General features: G+C 44.0%; 1 protein-coding gene across 1 annotated transcript; it reads left to right on the top strand.

Annotated features, from left to right (window-relative positions):
- Nucleotides 1-6,665: 6,665 nt before the first annotated feature.
- Nucleotides 6,666-10,529, top strand: LOC135678849 (heat shock cognate 70 kDa protein 2). The gene is made up of 2 exons (XM_065192062.1): nucleotides 6,666-6,964; nucleotides 8,624-10,529. The coding sequence occupies exons 1-2, from the start codon at nucleotides 6,751-6,753 to the stop codon at nucleotides 10,354-10,356; spliced, it is 1,947 nt and encodes a 648-aa protein (XP_065048134.1). The 5' UTR covers nucleotides 6,666-6,750; the 3' UTR covers nucleotides 10,357-10,529.
- The last annotated feature ends 1,819 nt before the right edge of the window (nucleotides 10,530-12,348 follow it).

Raw genomic sequence — 12,348 nt, 5'->3', positions numbered from 1 at the left:
TGGGCCCAATAGAGTCTTTACATGGGCTTAGTTGGCCTCTAATTAGATTGGCCCAAATCCAAACCCAATTAAGTGCTAACTACGAATCCTAAGACATTTGCTAACCTAAACAAGTCCCTATGTCTTGGTTTCTTCTAGCGATCTTCCAGCGATGTTCCGACGGACTCCCGACAAGCTCCTGGACTTCACAACGATCTTCTTGGCGAGTTCCGATGAGCTTCTCTGGCAAGCTCCGAGACTTCTCGGTTGGTTCCGACAGAACTTCTGACGAACTGTCATGGACAAACTTTGAAACAAGATGTTTGATGTAATGCTTATATATGTCTGTGTCTGTTGGCATGTTCATGCCTTGTACAACGTGTAGAGGGGCAGTCGAAGGCTTATAAGTCCCATTTTAGTTGGGTTGGTGGCCTCTTTAGGCTTGTAAATAAAGGTTGTGTCATGTGGACACGTGCGAGAGCTTTTCGGTCTGTAATGGACCATTTTACCCTTTGTTGTGCCACTATTTAGAGCTTGTAAAGTCTGTTTGTAATTTGCATTGTCTATGAAGTATTTTTCGGACATGTTTGCTTGTTGATCCCGATTGAGGCGTTCTCTTTAACTCATTCTCTCTTTTGTTGGTCCTAAGGGACAATGGGAGGCTTCGGGGAGGTTGACCTTTGCGGACGGACGCGCGAGGGTGCCGCACGCCTTAGGCAAAACCAGCTAAGGTCGTGACATTATGGTATCAGAGCGGGACAAGCACTCATAGAAACACTTGACATGCAAACGTGGGGGACCTAGCGGGGCTGCGTTGAGGGCAGTCAGCACACGCGCGACCGTTTGAGGAAAAATGGGCATGGAGATGTAGGGAAAAGAGTCGCTCAGAGGAGCGAGCATCTGAGATTGGCATTCAGAGGAATGGCCAACCCTTCGCGCAAGAGGCACCACGAGAACAGGCAAGCTTTGAAGAATTTGGAGCGCACAAAGGTTGGGATGGCTGAGTTTGAGCTACGACTCAACGTTGACAACTTTACTTGATGGTGCTCAAGGCAAGCGAGGCGCTTAGCGAAGGACGAGACCATGCAAAGTGGAATGAGTTGCTCAGCGACCGAAAGAGTTGTGCAAAGCTCACAGAGGTGAGGGGAATTGCTAACTCGAAGAATTTGGTACTCATGCATGGGCTTGTATGCGGACGATGGAATGTTCGTGGCCATCCCAAGGCGACCGAGACTCGACGCCATGGAGCATTGAAACTTTCTCTTCGGCATGCGAAGGATACGTCCGGAAGAGGCTGAAGTGTGCAACGAGTTCAGCATGGTGCTAGGCCTTGAGGGGTGCAGCAGTGGCTGTATTGACGTGGAGGCGCAATCTAGCAAGTGCGTTTGCAAGAGGCAGAACAATGCACAGTTTGTTCAGCAGATCGGAGTAGTCCAAGGGGATGGTGGTCTCCGAAACGAAGAGAGATGTTGCTCCAACGAAACAGTTATCCAGGAGGGATAAGTCTTGGCTCTCCAGAGGGAGAATCATGTAAGACAGACTTCACATGTTGAGGAGGAGTACCTCACAAACAACAACTCCACGAAGCTCAATGGACCGAGCAAGCAGCGAGGAGTTGCCGCATGATCTCGCTCGAGAGAACGCATTGGTGGATGTATTGCGAGATCAAGTGGGGGAGCGACCTGAAGCAACTTAAATGAAGGCACACTTAGAGTCGATATGGAGATCGGACTCAAGGGAGGGCTGACCCGTGGAATGGTGGGCGCGAGGGCCACCATCGACTCAATGCAAAAACAAGGAGCGGAGCAACTTGGGTGTAACTTGGCGAAGTACCCAAGCCGCCCGAAGGGAGCCAGCAGAGAAGTTGGAACATGGAGCAGAAGTACGGTGCTTTCCTTAGACAGAGGTCAAAGACATGAACTCTTGCAGAGGCAAGGGTATGATCATGTTGTTCCATAGGTCCTTCATTCTAACGGAGCAGACTCATCTTGCATGGTGCCAAAGACGAATGGAGCTTCTGGGCACATGCACCTTATCTCGGAGGAGCATTTGATGGAGGAACTAAGGCGACTCAACTTGCGGAGGCGAAGTTGGGTTCAGAAGGCCTTAGCACGGGGCAAGAGGACGCAGAGGTAGGTACTCTTGAAGAATATGCCACAGTGTTGCCATTCAAGTTGCCATGAAGGAAGCAGTGTGCATCGGAGATTGTGCTGGTAGGGGCAGAGGCCCAGGATCCAGAAAATGGTGCACATATTACAGTGAAGTCGGTGGACTTCGAGAGCTACTAGGCAACGAACTGTCCTAGACCGGTGCTTCATCTAAGTGTGACCCGGGAGTGGGTGGATGAAGGTCGATTGCCAGAGGAGAGAACAAAATCGAAGGTGGAAGGGACCCTGCGATGTATTGGCAGAGGCCACACATGGAGGGTTCACAATTCGAGTTTATTCCACAAGGATCAGAATGCAATGGAGATGTCACCAGGAGGCGACATGGTGCAGCGGATCGTGGTGGAACAGTTCGTGGCAATGCGATACACACAATCTGTCCCGTGAGGGATGAGATCATATGGAGGTATGATCGGGAGCTATTGGGAGCTCCGCTTTGGTGAACAACACGACGGCAGGAAGAGCTATGGATTCAAGGAGTGAAGGCCATGGTACCGTAAAGGCGGGTCTTCCGGGCGTGCACCGAATTTTGCATCGGATGAAAACCTTGGTCATCAGCATATGAGGGCTGGGTTCCACCAAGGGAAAAGTTTGAATGCAAGTACCAGTGAGTTCCATGGGAGGGACTTGATCATGCAGAGGTATGATCGAAGCAACTGGAGAGTTGGACTGCTCCAAAGCTCATATTCGCTTAAGGGAGCCCGACAAGTCAGAGGACAAGGTCGAGTAAGCGAACGTTGCTACCAAGGAAGCTAAGGAGAACAAAATCGGTGCAAACTCTACAACGTGATGGCATAGGCCATGCATGAGAGTTGCAGTCTGTCTTTCCATCGACCAAACGGACTGCTTGGAGAACACAGTGATGTTGAAGCAGGGGGTCGAAAGGGGCGAGGAAGCGACGACGAGTCCAGAGGGACTTAGCTACCCAAAATCAAGCATCAGTCAGAATGGAGGTGGACTCAGAGGAGTGCCACAGAGACATTTCTACTGATCATGCAGAAAAGGGATATAGAGGCGAGACGACGGATAGTAGGGCCATGGGCATGGCAGCGCCATGGTACCGCAGAGGTGGGACTTCCGTGCAAGTCATTGATCCATTGCTCTCATTGAGGGAGAGTGCTTGGTCGTGAAAGGGGTCGAGGAGGTGGAGCATGCAGAGGCAATCTCCAAGTACCGAGACAAGGCTGAAGGGCAGAGGCCAAGAAACTTCGTAAGACCGGTGTCAACAAGTTTCTCATCAAGATAGCCGTAAGTGAAGGACTTCGGGTCATGCAAGAGTGCACGACCAAGGAACGAAGCAGGCAGTACGCGGTGCTGTACCTTTGCTACTCAGTGGAGTAGGCGGCAGGGTTGATGGAGAAGACGGTACAATCCCAGAGGCGACCTCATCTATCAGAGAATTACTCCAAGTTGGGGTGAAAACTTCCTGCATTCTAGAAGTTCAATGGCATTGAGAAGGTGAATCACAGTAGCTAACTCAACGCAAGGAGTGCAAACACTTCATGTGCATCAGAAGTGTGAGCAAAGAGCAGGCGAAGACCAGTAACCAGCTCGATGCATGAAGTACAACCTCGAGGAGGCGGGCGAAGTCAAGTAACTTTTGCCTTCTCAACTCTTAAGAGAATGGGCGAAACCGAGTACCCCAATTCTCTTATCTATCCAGCAGAGGAGCGCTGCACAAGTTCAAAGACCCTTCGAAGATAATAGAAGACAATAGTTGTCAAATCCTCACCAACGGTGATCAGTGCTACTGAGAGTAGATTGTCCGCCTCATTTCCCAACGAAATGCCAATCGAAAGCGGAAGTGATGTGAACCTACTTGGATGTGACAACTAACTGAAAGAAGAGTCAATGAGCAGATTTTGTGGAGGAAGGACCCAAAACTTCAGAAGTTTGCGAGGCGATGCTCGTTAAAGCTCCAACAAGCATCCACCCAGTTCAAGCAGCATGTGGAAATTTTGAGAGACTGGCGCAGTAAGGATGGTCTTTTCCTTCATTTGGTGGATCCGCAGGAATCAACGAGGATCAATACAACTCAGCCAACCCCACACCAGAGTCAGAGTCATTGGCGAGTTGAAGCAGCATGGCGGATCAAAGGTTCGACTACTCAGAAACAGCAGCGGAGAGCAGTTGGGAGCCAGGAGGCGCATTGCAACTAGAGCAGAAGATTGAAGACTCAGCAAAGGCGAAGAGTTGCAGTGTTCACAAAGGCTTCGACGAGGACGTCGAAGGGATAAGTGGGGGAGAATGTCACGGACAAACTTTGAAACATGATGTTTGATGTAATGCTTATATATGTCCGTGTCTGTTGGCATGTTCATGCCTTGTACATCGTGTAGAGGGACAGCCAAAGGCTTATAAGTCCCATTTTAGTTGGGTTGGTGGCCTCTTTAGGCTTGTAAATAAAGGTTGTGTCATGTGGACACGTGCGAGAGCTTTTCGGTCTGTAATGGATCATTTTACCCTTTGTTGTGCCACTATTTAGAGCTTGTAAAGTCTGTTTGTAATTTGCATTGTCTATGAAGTGTTTTTCGGACATGTTTGCTTGTTGATCCCGATTGAGGCGTTCTCTTTAACTCGTTCTCTCTTTTGTTGGTCCTAAGGGACAATGGGAGGCTTCGGGGAGGTTGACCTTTGCGGACGGACGCGCGAGGGTGCCGCACGCCTTAGGCAAAACCAGCTAAGGTCGTGACAGAACGTCCGGACTTCCGATGAACTCTCAAACTTCGAATGAAATTACATCCTTGACTCCGGGACTTCATTTTACCTCATGCCTTGCTATCAGTTAATCATGCACATATAAAATATATTTTGATCTAGACAATTAATACTAAGCATTAATCATGTTGTCCGGCATGTCATTGGTCCCTCGACGCATCATCTGATTCTTCGGCGCATCGTCCTCTCTTGCGGCCTATTGCCCAATCGGTCAGTTGACTCCGTAACTCCGATATCCTTGGCGTAATATCCGCTCTTCTTGGCTTGATGCCCGAATCCATGGCCCGAAGCCTTTTGTCGACACGCCAACCAATCCATCGCCTCGACGTCCAATCTTCTAACATGTTTTCCCCCGGCATAACGTGATTCTTCCTGTTTTAATTGTCTCATCCTGATCGAAGCATCATACGTCACTCAAAACACATATTAAAGCATAAACACTTATCAATTGATTTCATCATCAAAATATGAGATTCAACTAGATCCAATATTTAAAATAACTTATTTACACCTATAAATAAATTTATATGTATGTTCAAATTTAAATTGAAGATAGTTTTCAAATCATTAACTTTATATGTACGTTTATGTGTGTAATTTTACTATTTCCTAGAGAAAAATAGTAAATTAGGCCTTAGGGAACAAAATTGGTTGGATAAAATAAAGTGTATTTCTATATATATTTTAAAATTATGTTGATGAATGTGCTAATAAGAGTATTAATTGATGCCCATACTACCTAAAATGATTAAATGCAAATTAATGTAGTAAACACGTCTACTTTTTCATCTTATTTCTGACATAAAACTAAATCGATGTTAGAGTTGACAATAATTACACGAGGAATCACGTTACGTAATACTAATCTTGATGTTTGAGATAACAGTAGTTGCGCTTCTTAGGAATTACGCAACACTAATATCGTATATGTCTTCTGCAACCGATCGAGACCGTCATTCCCAACTTATGTTATTATGTAAAGAGTAATTAACGTCCGTCATTGGAGTTTGGATATTACTTAATAAATAAAAGATCGATTTGCTGAATTATATTTTTATGATAATTGAAATTTTATGATATGATCAAAGTGGGTTTTTAATCATAATTTTGATGAAAAAGTCAATGTCATAATTTATTGGGTGTATTAATTTGAGCAATGCAACAATAATTCAACATAATAATTTCTTAAATTTAATGGATGATGACGACGCGGATATGGTACATTGATGTTTCGTCGTTTGGGCTCGACAGCAGATTGCTATGCTTTCCCCGCAATGCCTGGTTCGATCCGACGACCCGATTCTTCGTGTCGCGGTATTGCGTCTACGCCCATCTGGATCTAAACAGTGGACAACAACCGGGCCACGTTGCCATCTGCCAGTCGACGCAAGGGTATCTGTGGCGGGTAGGTCGACGAGGTGGAACATATTAACGCTTGGGATTTTGAACGTGGAATAGGCTGTTGACGCGGAGCTCAACCCTGGGTGCTTGGATAGTCTCCAATTATTGGAGCTTTTATGTTAGGATCTTATCGTTGATATCTGGGTTTCATATTAGTTGTCGCCCAGAGAAGAGAATTGCAAAGAATTAATTAGAATCAAACTAAATGAGGATCCTTCACAACCATTTTATGCGCCGCTTTGCATACGGTGGTGCCTTCACACCTAACAGGAGCGCCTCTTTCCCGCCTAAAGAACGAGTCAATCTCTACCGTGCCAGTTCCATCGGACGGTGCCCACGAAGCGGCCGGAACATTCTAGAACTCTAGAATCGTTATATAACGTCTCCTCCATCCCTCAATCTTCCCTCTCACAAACCCTAGCGGCGGAGAAGGCAATCTCGCTCTCTCTCTACTGCATCGCGGCTCTCGTCCTCGATTACTTGAGATATGGCAGGAAAGGGCGAGGGGCCGGCGATCGGGATCGATCTCGGCACCACGTACTCGTGCGTCGGGGTGTGGCAGCACGACCGGGTGGAGATCATCGCCAACGATCAGGGGAATCGTACCACCCCCTCCTATGTCGCCTTCACCGACTCCGAGCGCCTTATCGGCGACGCTGCCAAGAACCAGGTCGCCATGAACCCCATCAACACCGTCTTTGGTGAGTATTCCCCTTTAGATCTGGCATGCTTTTGAAAAGTTTGATGTCTTGACGTTTTAGTTATAGTATATCTCTTTGGATCTACGCTTACTTCCTAGATCTTGGTCAGTGTTATATTCTCACTATGATTATAGTTCTGTATTTGAAAGATCTGTGTGGTTCTGGAACCTCTACTATTTATAGTTGCATTAGATCTGGTTAGATCTGGCTATATCTGATAAATCGTGGCCATTTATACATATATTCTACTTGATCTTTCATGTCCGGGTAACATGTATTTCTGAGTGTTGTCATTCATTTGCCTTTTTTTGTGCATCTTGTGGTTAGTTGACTTTCGTAACCAAATAATCCGCTAGTAAAAAAGTATCCTTTTTGTGGCTTTGAGTCGATATTCTCTGATGACTTCACGCTTTTATCATTTGGTTAGAATCACGTCACCCTATGAATCGCGGGTACGGATATGTTCTTCGTTGCATCAATATTTTCTGCACATCCTTTATATTAGTGGTTCCAATTGCTTTACTGAACCCTATTTGACTTAAGTCTGATAATGATAGTCCAGAATCATAATTCCTTATAAGTTTGATGATTAAGACTTGTTAGTTTCATATGGATTCGGTTAGATCTTATGGTAGAAAAAACTAGGTTATTTTATTAATTTCACTTTTATATTATTAAATATATTAAGTTGTGCTGATGTTTTACATATTACCACTGCCAAAACGATTAACATTGTTTTTGCTACTAATCAGAAGCAGTACTTGTAATATTTTAATATATAAGGTATACAGCTTGCTTAACATGATACTTGAATGGATTCTGAAGCTTGAAGCAAACTTTGATGTTCTGGCTAGCTAACAGTTTGGGACAATTGAATCTTTATGTGATAATGATAATTGTATCGATGAAGAGTTTTTTTCCATCTGGTTGGCACATGCTTTCTGACTGTATTATCTTGACAATCCTCTTATTTGTAAATTTTGAGTTTTTATGACTTGAATGTGCATTTATTTAGTTCTTTGTTATGCTTTAGTGGTGAGGTCTCGAATTTAGGCACCAGTTCCTCTTGCGAGTAACTTCTCATGGGTATCTAAATTTGTCATTAAAGCTTGCCTCATCTCGTTTTTAGCTTTTGAAATATATTTTTGTGTTTCAAGCATATCTGGCAGGACAAAAATTGTATTGTGGGTGTCCTAGATCTGACTTTTTATTTTTTTGCATGTTAAAAATTTGGTAACAGTCCCACTTTAGTAGAATAGAAGGATGAAGGTATTCTAATGTGAGTTGCTGCATGTGAGGTTGCAATACATGTCACTCTTGTCTGGTGTACTTTCATTATTTTGCCAATACTGGTTTAATAAAAAACAAAAACTTTAATCACTTAGGCCTTTCGTTTTCTTCCTCTTATAGTCAAGCTTTTCCAAATTATAATTATATTGAGATTGATTGGTTTCTTCGTGTGTCTACGAGGGTGAAAGCACTGGTTCTTGCTATAAGTTACTAATTGTCGAATGTTTCATTACTCGATTAATCCCAGTAAATGGTTTTCCATTTTGTTTCTCTAAATGCTCATCTGTTAGTTTTTTTTTGTTTTGTTTGCATTTTGTTTGAATTCCAAGGTTTTGATCTTTTTGTCTCATGTCTTTTTCCCTCTTTCAGATGCAAAGCGTTTAATTGGTAGGCGATTCAGTGATTCATCTGTCCAGAGTGACATCAAGCTCTGGCCTTTCAAGGTCATTCCTGGTCCAGGTGACAAGCCCATGATTGTTGTCCAATACAAAGGGGAGGATAAACAGTTTGCAGCTGAAGAGATTTCTTCGATGGTTTTGATAAAGATGAAAGAAATTGCTGAAGCCTACCTGGGGTCTGTTGTCAAGAATGCCGTCGTCACTGTTCCCGCTTACTTCAATGACTCGCAGCGCCAGGCCACAAAGGATGCTGGTGTCATTGCTGGTCTCAATGTAATGAGAATCATCAATGAGCCCACAGCAGCTGCTATTGCTTATGGCCTTGACAAGAAGGCTACTAGTGTTGGTGAGAAGAATGTCCTCATCTTCGATCTCGGTGGTGGCACTTTTGATGTCTCCCTTCTTACCATCGAGGAGGGTATCTTTGAGGTCAAGGCCACTGCTGGTGATACCCATCTTGGTGGTGAGGACTTTGACAACCGCATGGTCAACCATTTTGTCCAAGAGTTCAAGAGAAAGAACAAGAAGGATATCAGTGGGAACCCTAGGGCTCTTAGGAGGTTGAGGACAGCATGTGAGAGGGCAAAGAGGACTCTCTCCTCCACGGCACAAACGACGATCGAGATTGATTCCTTGTACGAGGGAATTGATTTCTACTCCACCATTACCAGAGCCAGGTTTGAGGAGCTAAACATGGACCTGTTTAGGAAGTGTATGGAGCCTGTGGAGAAGTGTCTGAGGGATGCCAAGATGGACAAGAGCACTGTCCATGATGTGGTTCTTGTTGGTGGATCTACCAGAATCCCAAAGGTTCAGCAGTTGTTGCAGGACTTCTTCAACGGGAAGGAGCTTTGCAAAAGCATCAATCCTGATGAGGCAGTTGCCTACGGTGCTGCTGTTCAGGCTGCTATTCTTAGCGGTGAGGGTAACGAGAAGGTGCAAGACCTGCTTCTGTTGGATGTCACTCCTCTTTCTCTTGGTCTGGAGACTGCTGGAGGAGTTATGACCGTCTTAATTCCCAGGAACACTACCATTCCCACGAAGAAGGAACAGGTGTTCTCTACGTATTCAGACAACCAACCGGGTGTCTTGATCCAGGTTTATGAGGGAGAGAGGACCCGGACCAGAGACAACAATCTGCTTGGAAAATTTGAGCTCTCTGGGATTCCACCTGCGCCTAGGGGGGTTCCTCAGATCACGGTTTGCTTCGACATTGACGCCAATGGTATCTTGAATGTCTCTGCTGAGGACAAGACCACTGGACAGAAGAACAAGATCACCATCACCAACGACAAGGGTAGGCTCAGCAAGGAGGAGATTGAGAAAATGGTGCAGGAAGCGGAGAAGTACAAGTCAGAAGACGAGGAGCATAAAAAGAAGGTGGAATCGAAGAATGCTCTGGAAAACTATGCTTACAACATGAGGAACACCATTAACGACGACAAGATTGCCTCCAAGCTTGCTGCTGCTGACAAGAAGAAGATCGAGGATGCGATCGAGCAGGCCATCCAATGGCTCGATGGCAACCAGTTGGCAGAAGCCGACGAGTTCGATGACAAGATGAAGGAGCTGGAGAGCATATGCAATCCCATCATCGCCAAGATGTACCAGGGAGCAGGTGCTGACATGGCTGGTGGTATGGATGATGATGCTCCTCCTGCTGGTGGCAGCGGTGCTGGTCCAAAGATCGAGGAGGTCGATTAAGTTATCTCGTCCCTAGTCGGCCTTATATTATATAGGCTTTCATGCAAGTGTTTCGTTTACTTAATTTAGTTTCCTAAGCTTATCGAATTCGGTACAATGTTGTTGGTTTATCCTGAACTATGTTTGCTATTCGAAATCGCATCTAATTTCAATTTTAAGTACTCCCTTATGGAGCTGATTCGTTTTCTTTTTGACGTTGGTTTATTGTTTTTACATCGCATCATAAGGAAAATGCTTTCCAAGTTCTTTGATTGATGCAGGTTGAACTAGTCATGCTTTACCAACAAGTCTGGGTTACAGTTGCTTGTTTGTCATGATCGCGAACTTCCACCTCAGCTTGGTTCTTTCTCTTCTGCCCCCAAACTCGACTTCACTCTCTGATCCGCGCTTGTTGCTGAGATTCCTTGTGCCTCTTGATTCTCTATACTCGGCTTGCTCCTGGACAGGACTGGTTAGACTTTCAAGTAGGCGAAAAGGATTGAACTATCTACACTAGTGAATTGAGTTGAGTGCACAGTTGCTTGAAGGTACAGGTTCGACAAGGGTCCATGTTCTTAGGCTCAAATGAATTTATACAGCCGATAAGTAGGTTTCATAAGGAGGCCAATTTTACTGATAGCAATGACAAACTCTCTGAAAGACCTAATTTGAGGCAAGGAAAGAGGGAGCACAGCTAATTATCTTGTCGGCTTCGGCCTCTGTATAATACTTTCCTCTTACTGCTGATTCGAGAGTAGATTCCAAGTAAGTTGCTTATAACAATCCTTGATAGGAAAATATCAGTAGTGCTACAAGTGTATAAAGAGTAATATTAAGTAATCGGTCTTACCCTATAATAATATTATAGAGCAACAAATTATCGAACTTCACTTTGTGATTAATGATATTCCTGTTATGAGCTATAGCCTTGTGAGCCGTGTCTCAATTCTCTTACCGGAATACAATATACTTAATATAATAGTCAAAAGATAGACTGAAACAAGGGTAGGAAGCCTAATGCCCCAAGCAACTAACAAGTACACGACTTCAACTCAAAACATGGTAATTTCCGTAATAAGTATAGGAATGATAGGCGGGAAGGTAGACTTAACTAAGTAGGGGCAGCCTTATCGCCAACGAGGTTTAGTTAGAATATAAGTTAGGGGCAAGCTAGTAAGAGTTAGGCCCCAGTGGTTAAGGTTTAGAGCTGGTAGTCGCAGGCTTTAGACAAGTAGTTCGCAGCCATATTAGTTTTAGTTCAATTCATTATGTCACAATGTTCTTGAGATTAGATTCTCCTTCTCGTCTTTCATTCTGATTAGTCCACAAACTTATTATTAGTATATTAGTAAACGACTCTTAGTACCCAATCCTAGAGGGACAGTTACAATAGTAGTTGAATAAGAATAAAAGATTTCCTGCTCTAGTTAATCTATTAAGTCGCTCAATTCTCAGCTATAAGGAACAACATTCTACCCCCTTGTTTAACTCTCTGCGATAATAGTGAAGACCTTATTAACACTAGTTGCAGTCCTTTTAGTAGTAAGCTAGAGTCCTATAAACACCAGTCAAAGAATGGTATATGATAAGGGCGGGCTAACAGGCAGGAGAGTAATACCAAAACTTTCACTTTATAATTCTAAAAAGGAAAGAAAGACTCGCTTATGTGTTGAAGCACTTCGCATTCAGGCTTGGACTACTAATGAGTAAGATTTGCCGTAAATAGGGGTCTCGAGTATAGAGTTATTGGCCAAAAATCCCCGATGAGTTGATTTGTGTTAAATTAGTAAAGGCATTAGGATTATATAATTGATAGGCAATAAGTAAATTCATATTCGAGGTAGTAATGATCTCATGTAGCACAGATCGGGTCATATTCTCGGTGCCAAAGAATATTAAGAGTATATCAACTGTTATAAGGGTGATAAAACACATATAGGGTATTAGATATTAATTATAACTATTTTATAACTATAGAATTATAGATTAAGATTTTTATTTTATAACTAATGA

The sequence above is a fragment of the Musa acuminata genome, chromosome BXJ1-7, assembly GCF_036884655.1.
Source record: "Musa acuminata AAA Group cultivar baxijiao chromosome BXJ1-7, Cavendish_Baxijiao_AAA, whole genome shotgun sequence".
Taxonomy (NCBI): domain Eukaryota; kingdom Viridiplantae; phylum Streptophyta; class Magnoliopsida; order Zingiberales; family Musaceae; genus Musa; species Musa acuminata.
This window is presented reverse-complemented; position numbering and strand designations above follow the sequence as displayed.

Bases quoted from the DNA above. Each gene is read 5' to 3' on its own strand.
- LOC135678849 (XM_065192062.1), top strand. From the start codon at position 6,751: ATGGCAGGAAAGGGCGAGGGGCCGGCGATCGGGATCGATCTCGGCACC. The intron at 6,965-8,623 runs GTGAGTATTCCC...TCCCTCTTTCAG, and splicing joins CCCCATCAACACCGTCTTTG to ATGCAAAGCGTTTAATTGGT.